The sequence below is a fragment of the Cataglyphis hispanica genome, chromosome 6, assembly GCF_021464435.1.
Source record: "Cataglyphis hispanica isolate Lineage 1 chromosome 6, ULB_Chis1_1.0, whole genome shotgun sequence".
Lineage (NCBI taxonomy): Eukaryota > Metazoa > Arthropoda > Insecta > Hymenoptera > Formicidae > Cataglyphis > Cataglyphis hispanica.
In genome coordinates this window covers 5,930,133-5,955,355 of record NC_065959.1, presented here as the reverse complement: position 1 = coordinate 5,955,355, position 25,223 = coordinate 5,930,133, and the positions used below count along the sequence as shown (strand labels likewise).

At 35.0% G+C, this 25,223-nt stretch overlaps 1 protein-coding gene across 4 annotated transcripts in view; it reads left to right on the top strand.

Annotated features, from left to right (window-relative positions):
- Window positions 1-25,223, top strand: part of LOC126850288 (nucleolysin TIAR-like) — a 382,595-nt gene that overhangs the window by 342,069 nt on the left and 15,303 nt on the right. For all 4 annotated transcript variants that reach the window (XM_050593136.1, XM_050593137.1, XM_050593135.1 and 1 more), the window contains one exon: window positions 4,631-4,733. In XM_050593136.1, the coding sequence (XP_050449093.1) occupies window positions 4,631-4,733 (103 nt within the window). The remainder of the gene's footprint in view (window positions 1-4,630; window positions 4,734-25,223) is intronic.

Sequence of the window (25,223 nt, the reverse complement as noted above, 5' to 3'; positions counted from 1 at the left end):
GGTTTACAACATCATTTTTCGAGGCTAAATGGAGAGTGGCCGGAGTTTTATTATGACCCGCCAAAATCCGCGACGTAAATCACAGCGAAGTTAGATGTACGGCTGAGTAAAAGAAGGCTTTCCTCCGTTTATGGCGGGGTTATTCGTCGAGACGCCTGCCCCGAAGGTAGACCCTCTCTCGTTTCCCCTCTGTTTTAATGCCCTATCGATCTGGACCACCGCCGGCACCTGCCTCACACCCGCGGTATTACTATTGCCGAAGTATAAATTTCCCGAGTGTCTCCGTTAACCTCGAGGAACACGCGAAAATTTCACCCTTTTCCCCTCCCGCCACTATCCCCATCCCCATCCCTCACCCCCTTTGCATTCACCGACCAGTCCCACCGCCACTATATCCTTCGACCGCCGGATACACGTACCTAAATCGCGAGCTCTGATCGCCCAGCATCCAACATTCTGGCTCTTTTAAGATGTACGAGGAAATACGAATTCTCAGGATTCTCGTTTTTCTTTCAGAGGCGGTCTTGAGTTTCAAATGCTGCATTTAATAAATACCGAACTTTATAATATCCCGGCGTCACATTCCTGTATGTTTCGTGTATCTGTATACGATGTATTTATCCAAGTGTAATAATGCATTAGTATTGGCAACAGTTTTCTCAATATCGTTTCAGATTCGTTATTTTCTCGATTTTAATAAAGAAAAATATTTATTTTCTTTAATTTGTGAATCGATTTTGATGATTCGTGCTTTTGTGTTCCGCTAAGGTAGCAGTAAATTAAGATTTGCAATTTTCAAGAGAAATATATGTTTAAGTAAAAATATTATGTCAAAAACGGATATATACGGTATAATGTGGATGTCTACTCAAATACGTAGGCGGATCTATTATTATATAGTTCAAGAAAGAGTAAAAGAGAGACAGTTGTGCCCCTGTTACTAGTTCGTGTAATAGTCAGTATACTTATACCATGTAAATTCTCAGGTCGCTCTAGTTACTGTCAACTTTTATTGCTTTACCTTTTGATCGATAAATCGCGCGATATTATGACTCACGACTTTAAACATACAAAAGCCCAGCACATTGCGTATGGATTTTTTATCTTGGGTAAATAAACAAAAGCAATTAGATGCGTCATTACAACGCATTGATTAGCATCTTCATGTGTGTTATTTTATTTACGATTGCAGTCAAAATATTGGATGCATAACGACCACTTTATTGAAAATACGCGTACAAACAGGTAAATAAATAGTCTTTATTTTCTGACGCAATAGAAATGTGATATATAGCAAATCGTAGAATTTTTGAAACAACGTCATATTTTTATTTGATCATGAAGTCATATAGTTTTTATTAAAAATTGTGAAATGTGAAAAGTTACCTAAATATACTCATAAACTAAATAAATAATTTTAAACGTTACTGCTTGTAGTGCAAAGAAATACTTCTTGTAGTTTTAAAATTAAAATTATTTTTTTGAATCTCAATATCAAATCAATTAATCTTACCTTGCGCCAAGCAAAATTTATATTTCGCAATGGTTTACAAATTGATTAATTATAAACTAAAAAAAAATACTTCATACATGGTTGTTATAAAGACATACATATAAAATATTTTTATATTTTCTATATTTTTTTCATTGCATTATGTGCAATAGTTTTTTTAATAGTTTTAAGTACACATTGAAGATTGTTTGTTCGCGATTTTGCATTGTCGCGATTTCAAGAATGAAGCAACGGACCGCAATTAAATTTTGCTTCAAACACGAAAAAACGGTCATGGAAATATATTAAATGATCCAAAAAGCATAGAGTCGTGATTGTCTTAGTTTAGTGATGATATAAGTCTGTGATGATGTTTGTCGACACCTTTCTCTTTTATCGTCTTCGAATAAATTACGACTTTCTTCGAATCGATTAAACCACAGAAATACTCTTGCACGATTAAGATAACCACGACCGTACGTTTTCGCATCACATGATATATTTCCATCGTCGTTTTGAAGCAAAATTTAATTGCCCTCAGCTCTTGAGATCTCGAAAATGTAAAATGAACAATCTTTCAATGTGTACTATTAAAAAAACTATTGCACATAATGCAATAAAAAAAAGATGGGAAATGTCAAAAGGTAGGTATTACCTCCAATATTGATTAAGAGATAATGCCATAAATACATTTTTTTTTTTTAATCAGTCTTAGAATTTTTTAAACGTATCATGTATATATACTGCAATTTATTAATGCATATATTTTTAGTTAAGAATATATATTAAAATTTGAATGACAAAATGTCAGAAATAATCAAATTCAGTGTAACAGTAATAAAAAGTAAAAAGATGTAAGATTAAAGTCGATTGCAATTGTGGACTTGCTACATCAGACTTGATAAGGAAAGAAGGAAAGAAGTTTTGTTAAAGCCACGTAATCCGACGCGCGTATGCATATATCGAGGTATGACTTAATAATGCGTGTAAAACAGCTGGGTGTCGGTGCGCGGCGCTCCCGTCTGTCTATAGCATCGTTGGCATGAAAGAAATTCGATTTGATGGGTGCTTGGACAGTTTGAAAGCACACGGGGGATAGAGACGACGGATAGTCGGTGGTGCTACTTCTGGTATCACGTAAACGCCCTGGTCACGCCGGATAGAAGGGGACAAGCGGCGGTGGTTTTCAGGGGTTGCGGGTCGAAGAGGCGTCGGGGATATCGACCGAAGTTTAGAATCGGCTTAGAACGGGGCATTCGGTCGCCTGGCTCTATCTAGGCTAACCGCGCGAATGCGCCGCGTCACATATCTAGAATGGAAATTTGAATCGGAAATATTTTATCCAGCGGAGGAAAACGCGCGAATAAGCCGCGGGGAATAAGGACGGTGCGAAAAGGGAGAAAGAGAGAACGAAAAAGAAAAGCGCAGAGAACCACTGGCTGAAGTGTAGCCGTGGAAGAAAGTAACTGCTGGAGATGAGGCAAAGGCGAAGACGAGGACTCCCCAAATGGCGCAAATGGTTGAGAGTAGAGAGCGGCAACAAGCTAGAGAGAGATTGCTGCTGTGGAAGCTGGAAAGGCGCAGGGGAGAAGACTAGAGGGAGGGCGAGATATGTATCCCTCCTTCGTCTCTCACGTACACTCGAAGAGCTTTTCGAACAGTAAACTTTTTCGGGGAGTTCCTCGCATAGAGAAAATTTTTAGGTCTCCATCCTCTTCATGCCGTCCGCATACCATCGTCATGATGTCGCGAGAGCGATGCAACCGATGACATGTGTCATATCGCATATATTTCCTTTACATGAGCATCGCGTGTTGTGAATACCAGTCTGAACAGTAACACCTTCACTTTTTTTTTTTTTACTGTGTTACACAAATTTCGGTAAAAAAATTTCGTCCTATTTTACGATCACGTAATGGATGCGCATGCATAGTCAGAGGATACCGCAATAGGATTTCTTTTGTTAAAACATTTAGAGAAATCGTGCGAATATATAGTTCGCGTTGCGCGGAAATCTGTGTATATCTATGGCGACGTTCTCCTCTCGCCAAAGGCGATCCCATCCCTTCGGAAGGGAATCCAACGTCGCGATGGAAAATGTCCCGGATCGCCTGCGGCGATTGCGCCCCGGGGGTAAAATCCAAATCCGGGGAATCAAGAGTGCAGTCGATCGAATAAATTTCAAAACGTATATTAAATTGACCTGGATCGAGGGCTACGCTAACGGGATACCGCGGTTGAATCAACAATAAGTCGCGGATGATATTGACGTCAACATACCTGTTGGTTTTATCCGTGGTTTTGCGTGTGAATGCGACCCTATCCTCCCGCATCTCGCGTGAATGCCGTCGTAGTTCTTACGACGTCCCGCAATTGTTGTTATAGACGTTGCGAGAGACAATAAAGGAGCTTTCGCAGAGGAACTGCACGGAATATCGCGTATTTTCATTCGCCTTTCAATAAAATTCCTTAGAAGCATTCCGTAATACGTAAATATGCACATCAATTTCCTATCTTACATAATTTTCTCAATTATTACCTATTTTAGAAATTACGTTAATTATAATGCAAACTTTATGCAATTTATCAATAATCTTCTTCATTCTAATATTCTCTTCTATATTACAGATTCTTTTTTTATATTTTAGCCTATACAAAACATTGCAACGTAAAAATTTCACAAAAGTTAACTGTAACTGCGTTCATATGCATTTATATACATACATTTAAAACGATAAAATAGAATAAACGCAATATACATATACAAAAATATCTTATATTTCCCTCTAAATGCTCTCGGCAACAACTTCTTTGACTGTAAAAATTGAATTAATGAATGACATAATAATATAAAAATCGAATAAAATTGTATAAAATTCAATGTAGGTATTAGGTAAAGCTACTATTTAAAAGAATATTCCGCTATAAAACTAAAAAGCATTAAACAAAAATTAAAAAAAAATAAACGCTTAATAAAATAATTAATAAAGATTTAATAAAATTAATATTAAAATTTATGCAACATTCTTATGTTTAGTAATTAACGAAATTGCTCATCTTTTATTTTTAGTATATAAAAATTTGCCTTTATAATTTGCCGTAGAAAATGTTGATTTTTCTTATTATTGTCTTTTTCAGGAAGCAGAAAGCGCCATCGGTAACATGAACGGCCAATGGCTTGGTGGCAGAAGTATTCGGACAAATTGGGCCACTCGCAAACCTCCCGCACCAAAATCCGAAGGTAAGTACCTTCGTATTCTCATGACCGAGCGTTTTGTTGCATACAAAAGTGTAGCATAATGCATGATTACTATCGTGATAAATGGTTTCCTTGGTACAGAACAGGTGAAAGTATTCAATTGTCGTCACAAACGAACGCAAGCGCAAATCAATGTGTATTACACACGTTACGCAATCTTTCATCTAACACGAGTAGGTTTCACGGTAGGTTTCTTATTTTATCGCCTCATTTTCTGTAATTTTACAGTAGTTAGAGGATGAAAAATAGGGTATAGCGAGATCCATAATTATTATGAATAGATATTATCAATGAGCAAAATGCAGAAATCACGAGAACGATTCTACGATTTTGTGAGAATTTCCAACACTTCTCAAAAAAAAAAAAAAAATGTTGAGTACAAGTTTTTGATGGCAAAAGCTGGAAGTAATTTTGACAGGCCGGGGATGGAATATCGTAACGATGCAATTTCGGAAAAGAAAATCAAAGAGCCGATACATATTTCCGACTCCGTCAAAGCCGTTATATTTACGTCCACGGTATGCCCCGTCATGAATATCAAACCAGCGCTGTTAAATTAAATATCGCGTTCGTCGGTCGCGAATGCGGAAATTTCGCCGACGCAACCGGAATTCGATTAGGTCGGCGAAATTCTACCGCGCACAAATGGATGCGCACGGTCGCGTTATTCTGTGGAGTTCGAAAGGTCCGCCTCTTGTGCAACACTCGATGAGTCGTTCGTTCGCACAGAAAGCTTTCACTGTGCCATTCAGGAAAGCTCGAAACGGCTTTACCACGAGCGGTTACTCTGCAAAGCGGGCTCTACAAAGGCAACGCTAGATGTTCGAGTGTTTGTTAATCGATACCTTGAGATGGACTCAAGAGCCTTTTTTCAATGGACCGAAGGCGGAGGAAGGAAGAACTTCTACTCGCGTCGGACTATCATGTTTCCAGAGTACTGAGATTGATTTCAAAGCTCGGCAAGCGACAGTATGGACCCTGCGAAAATTTTCCGTAGCACGATGGGGGATCAACAAATATTTTCTTCTCTCTCTTTTTGAAAATGCATTGCCTCGCGTTAAGTCGTAAATCCTACTTTAAAATCCTACGTACCAAATTTCGACGACCAAATACAACTTTAATAAAAGAGAATTAGAACTATTGATGAATGAATATATATGATTTAGGAAATATTTTGAGATATAATAATAAGAATATACTTAAACTCTCTAAAAAATTATAATATTATATATTTCATTATGTATATATTAATAAATTAATTTTATTAATAAATAATTATAATAATTTTAATCAAATATCTCCGACAAAATATTTGAATTGCAAAAAGAAATGGACTGTCTTTGCTTATGCAGCATCATTGTGGCCAATGAATGAGTTGAAATGTTCCTTTTCGCGATAGTAATTACTTGTATAATTACGATGGTTTGAGACAACGGTAAGATGAAAGCCTTGGCTCTCTTAGTAGGGATAGTAAGAATCCAATTGAAGTTATGAACTAAACGCATAATGAGCTTGGAGGTAGCACACTCCGAGACCCCAAGTAAGTATTATTATATTATCATAAGCGGCTCTTCGTCGCGCGGAGTCGAGGACTCCATCGTCCATCCTCGAGAGTCACCCCCCGACCTCTCGGCTAACTAATTTCATTCCGCAAGTCTTTAATTAGTATTCGTCGCGAGGCGTCCAAACTTTTTCACTAGACGAGGGCTTGCAAACTCGACCTACCCGGATTGTTCACCCGTATTTGCATAGGCCAAATTCGCAGAAAGTACTTTCTTGCTGGCCACCTTTACGCGGTTAATATTCCTCGACGAACGTACCCTAAATTTCTCATAAGCGAAAATAATGATCTCGAAGAAATCCACCTTCTTCATCTTCTTCCCCGCCGTAAACATCCAACGCTTGTGACAATTTCCGAATGCAAATATACGTTGCCGCGATTAAAAACGCGACCACGTGTGGAGAAGTAATTTTAATTTATAACTTTTACTCTCTTCTCTAACTTTGTTACCGAATCTATATATCTGAGGTTTCGCAATAAAATCCTGCATTTTCCTCAGTTTGCTCTGCATTTTAATCTGCATTTTAGCGCCTCATTTTCTATAACCAGCACACACTAATGTAATTTCAAAATTCATTTTTATTTTGACCTTAAAACTCTTGTACAATATTAAAGTTTAGAAATTCGTGATAAAAGCAAATTTCTAATTAAATTAATCTCTATATTTCTTTTAATTAAATTAGAATAGGAGACATAAAAAAATATCCCTTAATTATCTGATTACACAAATAATTTTACTTTCGTCTAAAGCAATAAAATTATGCATACACGTAGAAAACGTGTTCGTATTTTAAATCACTCAAACATTTCTATATATTTGTAAGAAAATTGCATAAACGCAAAAAAATATTATATAACAAAAATATCTAATTCGATTCACTTTCTTGAGCTCAGTTTCATTGTTCCTAGCAACTATCATCTTTGATATTGATTATTTAAAGTAATATTTTAGTTTTGATTCACCAAAATAGATTTTAATTAGTTACCAATCTTGGAAAACTTGAGTGTCATTTAATTATATTAAATTTTATTTATATTTAATTATATTAAACCTAACTTTTATTCTAGGTTTTTACTTTACAATTTGCAATTATAAAATATTCAAATTACGATTTTAAAATATTAAAAAATCTTTCGATGCATATATTTTTCAAAAAATATTAAAATAATTATCTATTTAAAACTTTCTATTCCCTAACGCGTTTAAAACTTTTTTTATTTTAATTACTTTTTAATTAGTTTTAATCAAAACTTATAATTCTTTTGATGAATATTTTATGTATATCAAGTAAAGAAATATTATGTCAAGTACGTTATCCACGTGAAAATATATAAAATCTTATTGGCGAACTTACGAGCTCCAACAAAAGTCTCAAACTTTGAGTGAACGACTTGGCACGCTTCAGGCAAATTCTTGCATTGTATCGATAGCCAATCGTGCTCAACAAAGTACATATACTCAGCTATATTCGCGACATCGATTTATATACTTCAAAGTCACCATTTTGTATAATATCGCCTATCTGCGCCGTAGCATTGAATAGTAACTTTTTGCAACTACTTCACAAAATTTAATAACATGCAAAATGACATAACTTTTGTAATACATAATCATTAATTCTGTACACAAATCAATTCTGTACACAAAAAAAAACATTTGTAAACCTTAAAACAAAATAATTGATAGATAAATTTGTCATGCTTTAAAATATACGAAAATATACAAAAGAAAATGTTATTATAGAAATATAATATAAATTTTATTACACTATATTACTCTTGACAAGTTATTACATTAAAGAATAATTTTTTGAGGGTTATTAAAATATTCTGTGTTGAATTTTTCACAAAAGAAGCTTTGCGTCTATAGTACGCATTTGCAATCTAAAAATCTTAGATAAAAGAGCTTCATATTTTCTGGAAAAAGGTTCCTTGCAAAGAAGACGCATATATCCATAAGCATGACATAACGTTATGATGTGGAAAAATATCTCAACGACATTTCCCAAAATTATAATGAATTATTTCTTCAAATAAAAAAAGCTGTAGCTGAGTAAAGAACATGTTGCATGCCTTATTATTCTGAAGTAAAGTCACACTCTGGCGGTATGAAAAATATTTTATAAATATATAATTTTTTAAAATAATTATGAAGTAACCAGAATAATATTTGTAAAACAGAAAATACTACACAATGTTATACATTATATTGATACTTCTTGACTTTATTTAAAAAAAATAACCAATTTTTTAATTTTTTAATAAAAATTTGCTATAATCAATATATATTATTAATATTTTTATTTAAACATTTCACAAAAATTTTATATATATCTCTTTTTAAACTACAAAAATATTATTTTTTCTTTATTATACGGCTTTGCAATCTACGCGTTTTCTTTATAAGTTTATCATGAGGACTCGTATAAAAAAATCGTTTATGTAAAGATTATAAAGATAATATCACATGTTTAATTAAACAACCCTCTTTTTCGTGCATCATATTTTATGACGCGTATACAATTACCGTGGATATAATTTACCGTAATACATACCGAATATAGAGCGAACAATGCGTAATTGCCCACCTGCGATAAAATATGATATCAAAAGCTTAGACGGGTAAATAAGTTTGAGCGAAGGATAAAAGAAAAACAACGCCGCGGAAAATATCGGAAGGCATGAAGCCCAAACTACAACGCACCCACGGCGAAACGCATTCAAAGAAAACAGAAGTCCCGAGTTCAAGTTTATCGGCTAGCGTTTTACTTGGTTGAATTACACGGTGAAGTTTATATGGCTTCGTACTTTTCTACGCTTCACTTCAATATCTTTCCAACAACATCTCAGTTGATTGTGCCAACTCTCATCTGCAAACCCAAAACGCGTTGCACCGTAATCACCGTGCCAAAGCTGATCTGCATACCCGCAAGGACGAAACGAGATGACGTTACGGCAACTGTGTGTGTATCAAAGCTTAAATTATATATATATATATATATATATATATATATATATATATACTTCGACAAACATCGACAAGGCAGCTATCACGCAAATAAACAAACGAATCGACACAATTCATTTTGCATCGCGCGCGCGAACATGGACACGATACGTTAGGAAGAGGACTGCTTGAATTTCTGTCGTATTTATCTTGTAAATGCGAAGCAAAGTATAGTAGCACAAATCTAGTCTGGGTCTAATATCAATTCTTGGTTACAATATCATAGATGAAAAAGAAAAAACGAAAAGTAAGTTAGGGAACAGTTGGGTCGAGTCAGCATTTAATTTGACTGAGTCCCAAAGTTATGCGGCAACTGGGCCAATATTTTATAGCCATGGCAATTAGATAATTTTGCGGTCAGGCAAAAATATGATTGCTGGCGTGTGAAAGGACAAACTTGGGCGCGGGTTAATGTCGAAAGTTTGTATCGCCGCCAATGTCGGATCGTACGTAGTCAAACCTTGCGAAGGCACCGATGAACGAACGAAACGATGATGTACATATATTATTTTAGTGACGTGATATATCACGATAAATGTGATATTCGTATATAAATCGAATAAATTTTGTTTTTATAAATTTACTTCCACATAAAATTTTCGTGCTTCAATAACAGAAAATTGTCATTTATTTTTGTTATCAAAAAATATGTTTCAAAAAAAAAGAAAAATATATTTCAAAAACAGAAGAAAAAATATTTCTCTCTCTTATTCTTTTCACTTCTATTATTCCCTCAAAGGATAACATATTTATCATATTGTAGAAATATTTATTTTATAAAGGTACGCGTTGCGACATGTCCTAGAAAAAATATGGATAATTACAAAATGAAACATATATAGAAGAAATACATTGGGATTTCGATGCAAAATTCCCATATTTTACAAAATCTGGCTGCATCGTACACCACAGTACATTTTATTAGGGGTCTCAGTAAATAAGAGCCGAACATGAAATGTATATTAATGTGCGTGGCCATTTTGTATGATTACTACCTGTCCTCATTATTAAATAACACAAAATGCACGCACCGTGCATAAAGTTTCCGTAAACTAAATGTATAGGATATACATTTCAATAATGTATATTAGAGATCACATTATGCATTGCAATATAATATAATTAATAACAGGGAAAGAAAACAAAAAATGTGCCGATTAATTTTTTGCCAGACATAATGTATGTATATCTGAATATAATTCAAAATATAAAAAAAATTTTTACGTTCATTAAATGTATACGGGGAAATATAATGTTATCGATATAAAATAAAAATCAAAATTAATAGAAAATAGTATTACAAACATACACACGCTATGTAAAATAAATTCGATAGATATTACAAATGCAATTTCCAATATAACTGTTAATTCGAAATATATGTATATAATGCCATTATAATTTCTCTGACAATCATTTATAATCTCATTTGTATTTATACACATTTATAAATACTTAAATTTTACACTAGCATTTGTATATATGCCACGTAATGAAGAATGCGAATAAAGATATGAAACGGATCTCTCTAATAATCTAAGCCTCAATTTCACTTCAACACGATCAGATTTTGCAAATGTTCCCTATTACCGTTCAAAATTTTCGTTTGCGTATATAAGAGAAAGACGGAAATGCATTTTCGTTTAAACGAGATACTTAATAATATACAGTCAAATTATAAAATGAAATGGAGATTCGCATAATAATTATGCGCATCGATACATCGTATTATACCGTGTAAATATCCATATCTAATATTCATATCTCGTTATTTCAAACGTTGTCAAAGCGCGGAATTGTCGATGTGTCACGTAATTGTTAAAAAATTTTCGAGCAATATATCGCATTGAATAGCAATCTTAACACAGGTCGGAAAGGTAGTCCGTCAAGAGTCACGTACAGGCATCGAATAAGCAGCGCAGTCCGTTTGCATGGATTAAATGTCAAGTCGTGTTGCGTGAAAACACATGGCACGCTTACCGACGCTAAAGTGCGCAAGTATGCTCCGTGCTAGATGGGGAGATCGCAATGCATTCTCCGGCATCGCGATGCAGCAACGCGCGCCGTATGCGTGCCGTTGGTCGATGCTATGGATTGTCTACTTGCAGGTGGTCGTCCCACAGTTAAGGCGGCCACGAGTGCCGAGGAGTCGGTCGGCCCCTTTAAATTCACCCTTCATCTATATCGCCATACGACCTTAAGTGCGGGGGCGAGGGCGAGCTTCTTATCGCCCCGCGGACCTTAACGCGTTGCCGCTCATCGGGCTTCTATTACGTGGCTGTTGTCGGTGCTTCTCTCATGATCGAGGAGAGCCGAGAGTTTAGACGGAAATCTCCAACAACTTGTCGAGTCCTCGTAGAAGTGCTCGACTGTGCTCCGTATTAAATTACACGGTGATCTTAAACACTCACTTGGCTTAGAGTGGGACAGACTGTCGGACGGGTGAGTACGTGTGGCTTTTGGTTACAGACACGAAAAAATCTTGTCTCTTGGGCGAACGCTTGCGCGTTCCAAGATTGAAGATGAAAAACTATAGAGAAAGAGAGAGAAGATTGCTTTAAAGCAATATAACTTTATTTTATGCAACGCGGCGTAACATCTAAGGGGAAACTAAAATTGGACGATTCCCTTTAATTGCCAAATACGAGGCAATGTCCCTCGCGGCGAATCTTTTTATCAATTATCGGAGAATGGGAAACGAGCGCGCGTCCTGACAGCGTATGCCATCGACTGATATCCCATTGGTTAGCTCTTTGTCAAACTGTCACGGTTTGATGAAGCTACGTGAAATCAAAGACCAATTTGATTTCAATTAAAGGTGTCCCGTTTTCGTGATTTTCTCCGCAACCGATCCTGTCCACACACGATCCATCCCATATGATTTACAACTGCGTTCAACAAGAGACAGCAAGATCCAACACAATTGCTGGCATGGCCGCGCACGTTAAAATCGTTAACTACCAATAATTACTTTTATAGCTCAAGGGTCGAGTCAAGTACTTTTCTCTTTTCTCCCCTGGGCGGTATACCCTGTTAAGTATACATCGCTGTATACATTTAAAGATATGTATGCGCAACATTACTAAAGCTGATAAAACGTCAACAGATGAAACTACCAGCCAACAAGCATCCGATACGTTACGTACGTCCTTTCCCGCCCATCCTACTCTCTTGTCTTGTATATCCTTTCCTCGTGTATTTTCCGACCATCCATCCTCGCTTTAGGCTGTAGAGAGTAGAGGTTTCTGCTTGTTGCATTGGCCAGCCGGTCGGTTGTTCCAACGAGAGTTTTTGATTGGCTGCCCGTATCACAACAGCCCGCGGCTAAGCGTACATCGAAGCAGCATGAATAGTAAATTGGTTGGAATTGCCGCGGAACGGGAAGTTTATATCCCTTAGGAAACGAGCCACAGGACGCGTATACCTGGCGTTTCAAAGCATTATCGCACTCTTTGCGATCAAGCACTACGCGCGCAATGCAGACACATCCTTCCTGCATGAACGTAGAGCGGAGAGTGCAATCGGCTTTGATATCAAACCGGTAACGTGATTAGTATCATGTCGTCCGGGATTATCCATCAAACTTCAGATAACGCAATTTGCAGAGTCTGAAGACACCTTGACATAACCGTAACGTGATGGAAACGGATCTTATTTCATCGTATTTCATGAATATGACACGGGCAATGCTTAGTAATAACTAAACGTGGACTGGCAAATTTGATCACGTCCGACCGTGATCATAATTGATTTGAAATTGATTTAGTTGCTACCACAATGTGTTAAATCAAAGCAAATTTGTAGATAAAAAAGAAATATTGTTAATTACAAATGAAATTTTATATTCCTCTTCCTGCAGTTTTCAAACTTTATATATATATATATATATATATATATATATATATATATATATATATATGTATATATATACATTTTCAAGATTTTTTATATTACATTTAAAAAAGATATAGTATTTTGTTGTTAACAACTTTGATTTAAAATAATAAAACTCTATCATAATTGATTTTGTAGATAAAAATCGATATAAATTACTAATTATATAAAAGTATGAATTAATAATCACATGTGAAATTTAATCGGCCTGAATGTTTAGCCATTATTGCCTTAAGCCTTTCATTTCACATTAATAAACATCATGTTCCATAATCAATTTGTAAATTGTTACACGTTTTGAGTATATGACTATAGATCGTCCAACTAACCAGAGCATATTCATGATGTATCTCTATTGTCATGTAGCTGCATAGAGAGAGAGAGAGAGAGAGAGAGAGATAGATAGATAGAGATAGATAAAGACATATATATATATATATATATATATATATACACACATATATTCCAAATATATTATGCGTCTTGCGACACATACGGATATAGCATATCACATAATCACATAATATCATATTATTATTACATTATGATATTGAACGTCGATCGTCATTACAATTAAAGCTTACAAGCGTCAGCATGTATTCTTTGATTTTAACAATCATAGATGCAATATTATAATTTACAATTTTCTCAAATTATTAATAAGAATCCAAAGATCATAAGACTAAAATGCGATATAATTAATTAATATTATATTTTGCAAGAATATAACAACTCTTGGCCTATTTCTCTTTGGCAGGATTATTATATATACTAAATCGATTTTTTGATATTGTTCGCACGATTTAACTAATCGGAGGACAAAGATGCCCACAACGCTTGCGAGCCTCTTGAACAGATGAGCAGCAATTTCTTTCTGCCCCAGTATCTCCCAGGGTCACTCTGACTTCCTGACTCGATAATGCGGCGAGATGTGAAACTTTTGGAGAACAGAATACGAAATCCGCGCGTGATGCGAATTAAGAGCGCAGCCATTCGGAATACGATGTGAAGTCACTAGAGAAAAATGCGATATATCCTGTAAAAATTAGTCCAAGACAGTCAGCGTAACCGCTTGTACCATATACTTTCGTACTACAAATTGAGGGAAATTGGAGGCTTTGTTATCTACAATTGATCCCGAGCGAGGTTGAGACCCTTAGCGTTGGTTTAAAGCTTCAACCTTTTTTCGCATTTCGTTCTTTTCCATCTTTCGCTTTCACAAAACAAAAAGTTTTGAAAAATAGAAAAACGTATTACTAATTATCATTGATAATAGATATGCTAATTAACTTTAATTATATGCACGTGTATATATATTAACGTACTTGATTTATTTTATATTAGAAAATCGACAATATTTAATATTTCAAAAAAAATTAAGTAACTTAAAAAATTTTAATTTGATCCCTAATGTTAAAAAATACATCGTATAAATAATTAATAAAATTAATTTTTTCATAAAAGGAAGTTAAAGAAATTAGTTGCGTAATTACATACCTATTATATATGTCTTCTCTTTATATAAAAATTTTACAACTATGGCATTAAGTTCGCAATTGTAACAGTTACTTATTGATCGCAAAACATTAAAAGTCGACGAAAACGACTTGTATTTTTCATTGTCATTATAATTGCACCAAGTTCCTACTCAGTGACCCGTTTCGAAAGAGGTAATGTTCCAAGCCAGACTGTGATGTTACACTGAATCTCGTAAGTATTGTTCTGAGGAGAACCCACACTTGCGAGATGTATTTCGCGCAGGAGGCAACGCGCGCGTATCTTAGTCGTGCATCTTCTCTTGGCTGTATGTACTAACAGCAGTCGGTCGTTGCAAGATCCATTTGGTCGTTAAAACACTTGGTCTCTTTTTCCTATTGCATGTCCGCAATTCAGAGCTATTGGGAACAATCTGCCGTATTGATCATCCATGCGTTCCAAATTTCATTTAAGTAATGGGAATGCTATTTGGGAAAATATGGATTTTTAATTTGAGATAAATATTAGTGCAAATGTAAAGCACGTTATAATTCGATTTTGTTTCAATCGAATCGCATGATTGAGCCGCAATTTAACACAATAAGCCGAAATATATACGAAAATTAATATCAATGATTTTCTTGAAAATACTAATGGCAATTTTCAATACAAGAGATTCTTCGTTTAAATGTTGCACTTGATTAATTACATTAACACACACACACACACACACACACACACACACACACACACATATATATATATATATATATATATATATATATATATATATATATATCAATGTAAAAAAAGATGGATTATATAAATTTTTTTAAAAATCTTTTAAACGTAAGATAAAAATATAAAAAAAAGAAAAAATATATATTTTTATCATTATCTAGATTAAAATATATAACACAGAATTGGTTATTTTGCTTATAAAATCGATACGTACGATACGTGGCATTAAATAATACTGCGCGTAATTACAATGTGCGATAAAAGATGAATTGCATGTTTTTCCATGAGTTGTCGATTTGTTTTACTAGAATATTAAACATATTTCAATACCATTTTTAAATAGCATGCTGTGTTATGCCATAACATACTTGATACATAGAGATTCAGTTGGAACGTTGATGGTGATTTTAAAAACAGTATTTTAAATATTTAATTAATTAAATATCCAAAAAAAAACACCGAAATATGTAGGGACAAATAATATATATATATATATATATATATATATATATATATATATATATATAATTTAAAATGTTTCTCTTTTTATTATAACAGTTTGAACAACATATTGCAATTAAAATAGAAGTTTGGATAGGAAAAAAAAATTTTTTATACGCATCAGCATTTATACCGATAGACAGTAAACGAAAGTAGAGTGACGGTACCCGTGCTAAAATTAGATTTCCGTAGTCCAAGATCGATCGAGTTTACTCAAGAGACGGTGTACGCATATGGCTGCCCTGCTTCAATCCCAAAAACTTTGACGATTATACAAATCGTGCCGATAAACCTACTTCGTCCTCGCGCAATTTCGCCTCCGGATTTCCGATGTAAATCGGCGCTCGTTTGTCCTCTCGACGACGTCTACTTCAGAACGATTCGGCCAATCAAGATCATACATCACTTTCAAAAGGCACAAATGCATGAAGCGAGCGTGTATGTTTTTACATATGAATCGACCGAGGAAAATTATTACGACAAACACACGTGAAATATAGCATTATGACAAAGCACAAATTGAAAGGGCAAACAAAAAGGGAGACAGCTGCTCCGGATTAAAAAATTATATGCACTAATATCAAGACCGAAGCTGAAAATATGTGGGCTTGCGTCAACATTTGTGTGGTATAACAAAATTTATTACGCTCAATACAAAAACAATGTTGTCCAATATCTGTCTTGTGTAGAAAATAGACACGTTACATAAGATTTACTATCATACACGAATAGGAGAAAGAAAATCCAAGGCAAATCTCATATATTTCTTTTCTTGTTTATAAGTCATGAACAACGACGTAAAATAATTGATTAGATGAATCAAATGCTAGTATACCGGAATTAAAAGCCATCTCAGCATTCTTTTCCATATATATATATGTGTGTGTGTGTGTGTGTGTGTGTATTCGTTGTAGTGAAGTCACCGTGTAGACTAGACTATCCAGCTCACGTAAAACAGACGCAATTTTGCGGCCATTTAATCGTGAAAGTAGTCGAAAGTAAATGATGGCGGACAAGCGCGGGGGCGGATAAGGCGGTGATTTTAGAAAGGGATGAGCGACATAGGTGCGAGAACCCGCGTGGAAAGATAGATTGCCGGAGAAACCGAGCGCACGGGAAAAAGAGCGGGAAAGAGACTCAATGTTTGTAGTAGTAACTCGTGAGTAGTTGCCGTGCGAGTCACCGCTGCAACTACTAACCCAACCCACGAGTCCTCAACCAAGCAATCACTGCTATCAGCACTTCGGGACCGATCCAACAGTAATACACTCACCCAGGACTAACGTGTTTTTACGAAGCAGCCGATGGCGCTTCGGGGTTCGTATGCCGACGATGGATATGACAGTTGCACAATACGTACGAACATACGTTCGCAGTAGGATACACCTCACCAACTTGAAAAAATTCGCGCACAATCTTACGCGGTATACGCGTGTATTTCGTTTTACGCGAGTCTGCAAATATTCGGCTATAGCACTTCTTCCTTCCTTTTCGTCTTGCGTCGATGTGACCATAAAATCACGTTATTATAAAATCGATCGTAATAACTAAAATTTCTTTATTTATTTCCTGTGACCTAGTTTCGTATTATAAAGAAAAGTTATCGGCAAAAGTTATCTATATCATTACAAACTTTCAGATCTGTCGCTTCAGAACCTGATAAGATAATCGCAATAGAAATTTCTCACGTACGCAAGCTCGTTTGCGCGTAATTGCCCCTCATCTTCCGATAATCTCCTCTGTTACACGAAGTGTGCGTAATTGGAACCAATAATCGGGATCGTACAGATTTTTATGGATGGTCAGTAGAGTACGAACACGAAGCCGTGCACCGTGCTGACCGGTAGTAAAATAGCGACAGCATCGTATGTAAAAGCCTAACGTATAATTAGCCGCGCACACGAAATGAAATTCCTGAGAGCTGCCGCCTGCTGCGAACATACTCTACGGTTTGGTCGAGATCAGGTTCGAAAACGGAAGAGGTGCCGAACACGTCGGGTGTAGAAGGTCGAGGACGAATGGAGGTGAGCGGCAGAAGGGGTTGGTTGGCGAAGGGTCGGTGATAACGGTGGCGGCAGCGGCGGTGGCGGCGGGGGATGCAGCCTGCGGAGGGCTTGCAGAGATGCGGATCGAAGGTAATATAGGCACACAGGCGAAAGGCGAACGAAGGTGCGGAGAGAGGATTGGTTTTCCCGTTTCGGCGAAGCGGGAGACCATTTCGTCGTCGAGTGCGGAACGCTGTTGAACACCCCCGTGGCTCTTTAAACGCTCGGATCAGTTTCTCTCTCGCCCCGGATCTCGTTCTGTTTCTATCCTCGTCTCTCTATGTTTTTTTCGCTCTTTCTCTCTCTCTCTCTCTCTCTCTCTCTCTCTCTCTCTCTTTCCTTCTCTTTTTCTACCTCTATTTTTATCCTTTTTTCACATCCGGCTTAATCTAAAACGGCTCACCTTCGCGCATCACCTTCAGCTTATCTTCGATTGTATTCTTTGCACCGTTTATACATCCAGTCCTCAATCCTCGCAAAAAACTCACGTGGCAGATTATCGAGACGGTTTGCCTAATAGGATAATTTGCGATTGATTGAACCAACAGGAAAGTAATTTACAAAAAAGCACGTATTGAAAAGATGCAGAATTTTGTATCTCTTATTCGCATTTATACATATACATATAAATAAAATTAATGCATACATGCTTGAAAGAAAATTGTTGACTCAACTAATTGCCATATATTAATTACGAGCGTTATCGTGCTTGAAAGGCGCAAAACCGTTTTCATCTCCAGTAACATATATCGCAGCTACGATATGACGGCGGTTTATCTAGGTATCAAGACTATGTACATTCCACGTTTCTAATTGCACGATTGTTACGGATGAACGATAACGTAAACCGCGATTTATACACACACCTATGAATTTCTGAAAATATTTAGCGATAAAATGACCGCTGGAACAAATCGAATCAAACGGCATTAACGCAGAAACTAAGAATGGCTAAATACACAAGTGTACGTATTGGATACTTTTATGGAGGCCGCTAATTTATTAGGGCAAGTCAGAGAAAGCTCGAATTTATGCTGCGACTACAAATCTTGGCTTGGCCCGAGTCGGAGAGAGTGAGCTCGCAAATCGGAACCGAGTAAAGCGCAAGGCACTAGGCTAGACTCAATTCTAGAGAGTCGAGCGAGCACCGGATATCACATTGATCGACGAAAATATCTCGATTAGAAATCCATAATTCGTCGCCATAACTACAGATAAATCTGATCTTTGATTTACTTTCGTCTTTTCCATTAAGTGACAAGTTGCATATTATATTGTATATCTTTTACTGATTATATTGTAATTTATTCCAACATAAATAAATCTGATAGAATATTATTTTAAAGTATCACATAAAAAATAAAATCTAGAACAAAAGCGAACAGAGTATCTTTGTTATCAATAATACTTTTTAATACTTTCATCAAAATGTAATTAAAATTGTTATTAGTTACAATCTAAATCTAATAGAGTTGATAATATAAAACAAAACTTGGATAATTTTCATTAATTATATTGCTTAAATCATCACAGTGACGCAAATGAAAATTTATATGGTTAATAGAGATAGCGACTGTATGCAGAACAATTGTGATAGAGATATAGGAAGTACGAAACAAGTGTCATAAATAATAACCGAGTAACCCTTTCGCATAGATTTGGATGCAGCTCAAACTTCGGTGCGAGCATGGGGTTTGAGGTAAGGCTTTTCCTTGGAACGAAACCGCCTATCCCAAGATTATACGGAAACTTTAACGGCCACGGTTACTCAGCCTTCTTAGCAAAGTATGGCAGCCGTGGTTTAGCTCGTAGGTTTATTAGTCCCGATAATGTCCCTGCAGAGAACACACGCGTCTGTGTTTACTGTTAGGGTCTACTTGAAGGTATGGGCTCTAACGCGGTATATGCGCTTACAACAAATGTATTTGCATTATGCATCTGCGTCTTCCTGTGGAACTTGGATTTGAATCTATGCTATACTCGTATCTTCGAACATGAGGAACTTGATTCTAGTTTTAATTGCATGATCTGAGTAATTTATTTGAGAGACTTTTGGATATGTGTGATTTAACTCCTTTAAATATATTTTTAATGTAATAATCGATACGTAATATATATGTGTAAACAATTTGAAATAAAAATAATAATTAATTAATCGCATTCTCTCTTAAATATTAAATATATATATAATTTATATAAAATTTATATAAAATTTAATTTAATTTAATTCGTCAATCCTCATTATTAAAATCTATGTAGAATATAGATCTCATTTGATTTCAGTACTCTGATAATTTACAAAATATTTTGTAATGTGTGCACATAAACTTAAAAATTAACCTAATTAAGCTTAACTTAATTAAATCTTAACTGAAAGTGATTTCATTACAACACTGTACGTTATAAGTAGATAGTAAAAGTTATAACTTACGGTTATAACTTACATGCAATCTCATCACGTGCGTCGATATACGGCTATACTATCCATAAAAAAAACGCATCGTACAGTTTATAGTGTAATCTTGAGAGATAGGAGAAACTGGTCAGGAAATACCTAGTTTTTGTCATTATGAGGAGATCCATTAAATTGTCGTTAGTGCCGTAGCGGCATAAGGATGTACAAACTATCGTCACAATGGTAAGCAAGCGGAGTAAGAAGAAAGGGAAATATCTATTCAAACGTAGACCTTATTTAATGTAGCGCATTTGTACAAAGCCCTCATGATCGAAAGCATTTGTTCCGCCATTCTTCACGTGCCTTATTGTATCGCGAATTTACGCTTGACTAATACTTGTATCGAGTTCTCTGACGTACAAATCTAACGCCAACTTGGCTAAGCTCATTTATCATTAAACGAGATCCTCGCAAAATCTCTCAATATTTTTTCTAAATCCCACTGTTATAAAACTTTCATTTGAAAAATTAAATATATATAGTTTAGGTTTAGAAATGTCATTTTAATACGCTTTAAGAACAAAAAAGATTCTAGTTATTTAAACGTTATTAATATATGCTTAAATTAAAAATTATTGCAAAACTGTTTACTGCGATTTATGAAACTTTGATAACGATGACCCGCAACTATAACAAATGTCGCAAATAATTTTTGCGACACACATAATTAATATTGTGGAGTACATTTCATACAAATCGTCGCTACGTTATTTTTTTTGCGTGTGTCGTTTTAACACGGATATTTTGCAGGAGGATGATACGTCAGGAGTTAAGGCCAATAGCAAAGAAAAGAGAGAAAGAGAAAGAGAGAGGTGGTGTGAACATAAACAAGTGTGTAAGTGTACCACAATCAAAGCAAGCTAGCTACAAACGTTATCTAATTTACCCTTTATTAAAAATATGTTTTTCGTACTTTTTTCTTACTTCTTACCTCTTTTTAAATAATTATACTTCGCAACCTTTCAAATACCTTTAACATTATTATTATTATATATCTGTCTATGTTGTATTTATTACTATTATAATTATTAATCATGCTCTTATCTCTTTCCATTTTCACTCTTCATACTTGTATACATTATTGCGTGGAGAAAAAGCACTGCTATATATCACTGTAGCTGTAAAATATTACGATAGATCAACCGGGAATATACATGTGTGAAATAACTGCCACTTCGGCATTAATTGCGCGTTGATTTAGAGTAATATTTTATCGCTTCTATATATTTTTCTTCATATACATACAGCCGTTCTCTCTTTCGTTCACATTTTTTAAACACGTCATCGCATTAATGAGCGCTTAAAATAAAACAATAATAATGTATAACATCAAATATATCACGCATCTAAATAAATTTCATAATTTATATTCATAAAAAATAAGTATTTCATAAAATTATACAAGAAAGAGATTATATATGCATCGATGTATCTTGTCTTAAAGAATGTTAGACTTTACTATTTCTATTCATGTTTCGTTGTGGAAAATATTTTCTGTTTTATATCTATTTTTCCTTTTATTTTTTTTTTTTTTTTTTGAAAATCACGAGCGAGTGAACCGCTGTTTTATAGTACGACTAGTGGTATTAAACTAAATTGGTAGACTTGTGTCATGGTCTTTTATGTACGTACATACATGTATACCGAGTGCGCACCTCGGAACGTATGCACGTATATGCGTATGTAGTGACGTCGTTCCAATCTCGTTAAAGTATTTTTTTATGTCGTAACATTTTATAATACAATTTGTATACATTGGCTTTAATATGCATGCTCGTATACTTCCCCTTATTTGGAAAGTCTTATCGGACCTAAGGTATTCTAAATTGAAAAGAATATTAAAGGTATACGAATATACGACAAAGAGAAGTACAGCGGGAAGAGAATGAGAGGGGAATTGTACAGTGAGCAAGGTAAAAGACAATCGAATCTTCCTTCACTCTTTTCATTCTATTTTTCATATTTCTCATTATTTAATTTTCCATTCTTGTCGATATTTTTACGTAATTTGGTTATTATCATTGGAGTGAATCAGTGCTCGAATTCTTATAAGAAAAATGGAGTTAGTGATTGTATGCACAGCGTTTCTCCATCAACTTTTATCCATGATATCCCATTCATACTTCGCATACTTCGCATTTCATTATTCTCCTGTACATTCTTTCTTAATACATGTGCACTTTTATACACTGTGCACTGTATTTCATTCAATAGTTTCCCTACTATATTTTTCGCTAATGTTACTACTTTTTTGAGAAGATTAATTTTTAATTAAAATTATTTTTAGATATAATTTAAATTTATATAATTTAATATATAGGCAACTAACACGGTAATCAATATAATATAATTCAATAATGTAATTGCTGATATAAAAAAATAATAAATATATTTGTACATGTAAAATCAATTAAATTCATTTAATTCAAAATTAGATTTTTATTTATTTTATGAATCATGTACTTTGCTCCTTTTCTTGCAATTTTTCCAAAAATTTAACATCGATGAAAAGACAGGCATTTAGCAGTATCTTAAATGAATCTTTAAACTGTAGATAATGTAACAACAATCTAATAGAAAGCAAGTAAAATATTCGAGAAACAGAGAGAGAAATTAAGAAGTCTTCATTTCGTTTAGTTCACTTTGATTTACATAAACGACCAGAAAGTTACAAATGCAGCATCAGTCCGAGCATTGATTATTCAAATATCTATGGATGTTTGAGAATAAGAAAAAGGAGAACGACTACGAGGACAGCCAGTGTCCACTTAGTGCTGGCTACCATGAATTTAGTCGGGACGAATATTGGCGCGCTACTTGGGTGACCAGTGCCAACGAAACTTCAAGTACCCGCGTTATTTAAGGGGATACGAGATACGTACATTCGAGTTCTATCGTCGACCACTAGAGATTCCATCCGCCATAAAACGGAGAAAAGTGGAAACTTCCCTTTCGAGAGAAGGAGAGAGCAAGGAGATATTGCAGAGGTCTAAAGCTGCCCGGTTCGTCCTTTTTTTCCTTCCTCACTTCAATGTTCCGCACCCCTTTCCTTTTTTTTTTCCTTTTTTTTTTATTTAAGGTCGGAACTAGCGCGTCCGGATTCCGGCGCGGTCGGTAGAAAATTTCGAGTTTACCCCCGAATTTCTTGTTGATCTTTCATCTCCTGGCTCTCGGGAGCGGCGAGTTATCGGAAATTCAGTGAAGTAAAAAGTTACTAGATTCGTGCGATAAATCTAGTTATTCGATCGCCAAGTGGTTCTCGCTAGATAAGAATAAAGTTTCGTAGGAATACGTCAGAGCTGCCGTTGACCCGACATATAGAACTTCGATTTAGGCACGTTCGCGTAATCAGCTGCCTAATGAGCCGAATCTAGAACTACAGACTGTTTCCATAATGGCGGATCTTCGACCAGGCACGTCCAAAGGATCATAAATCATAAACCATTTTCGAAGAGGGGCAGAAGCGAATTTAGATATTTTCTTGCCGACACAAATTCTTGTTCGATCTGGAATATGGATCGTTCGTCGATAAAAGTTTAGAGGAAATTTCTATAGAATTTTTAGTCGCTGTAATATCGTCGCTACTGCGCTGGTATGTGCTCGATACTTGAAAGTAGTTACTTACTTTTATTGCCGCGCGTAAACTGACACGTAATTTCTGCAAGCGCAGCTCTCGAAAATGTCGAACTTTAAACATATCGGTTGTATGTGAAATTGCGACTATAATACGTTGGTAAATAGCCTTCTCAAGACTGTGCAAGTCGTGCAATCACGTTAGGGTCAGGAACGTATTAAGACTTTAACTGTGTACGACGCATGAATCGACCACTTAAAATGGAAACGCCGGGAAAGTCATGCCTGAGGGGTTAAATTGGAACATCGTACGCCCAGTGGAATCAAACCAGTTTGGGTCGGTATAGCTCAATTTCGAGAAGGAATATTTCAATTAAGGTACTAAGACTTTGTAAAGAGAAAATAAAATCAGTGTTAGAAAGCAAGCCATCAAATTATTTTTTCGGGGATTATGATTTCTCACGTTTTTATTGCCTTTCTGCATGGAAATTCTGATATTCATATCATAATTTTATCGTCTGAAACTAGGATAAAGCCTCAAACTTTATCAAAAGTTTTTTTTCTTCGTCAACAAATATTAAGTCATATGTAGCTCATATCCTTTTTCATTACTTATGTTTTTTTTTCTGAATTTAATGTTTTAATATACTAAAGCTTTCATTAATATGACAAGAAGTTCTTTAATTCAAGCTTTTAATAACATTAATTAAAATTAGGATTTAAATGAATTAAAGAATGATTTAATTATTTGTATATACATCTTTATCTAATGATACTATCTAATATATCAATATATATATATATATATATAATAACTTTATATATTAGATTGTTAGGTAACAGTATTTATTCTGTTCACATCCTGAATATATCATATATGTCAGCATATATAATATAGATCATTTGTCATATACATTATATGTCATGTTAGAATTAATTAATCAAATATTTAATATGATAAATTTCGGTAAAAATCATACAGTTATTCTTTTATCTAGTATCATTCTACATCTGAATCAGCTTCAGTTTTGCAATCTTTCTTTTATATCATTTTTTTTCTTTCTTTCACGGAATACCCGTACAAAAACCATCGCTATAGATCTACAACCGCTCTTCAATTTTTCAACTAGATATTCTTGATATAACCGCTTCAAAACGTCGGAAGCAATTCTTTTAACTGATCCCTGACATCTTAAATCTCGATATCTTCTCTCGCGTA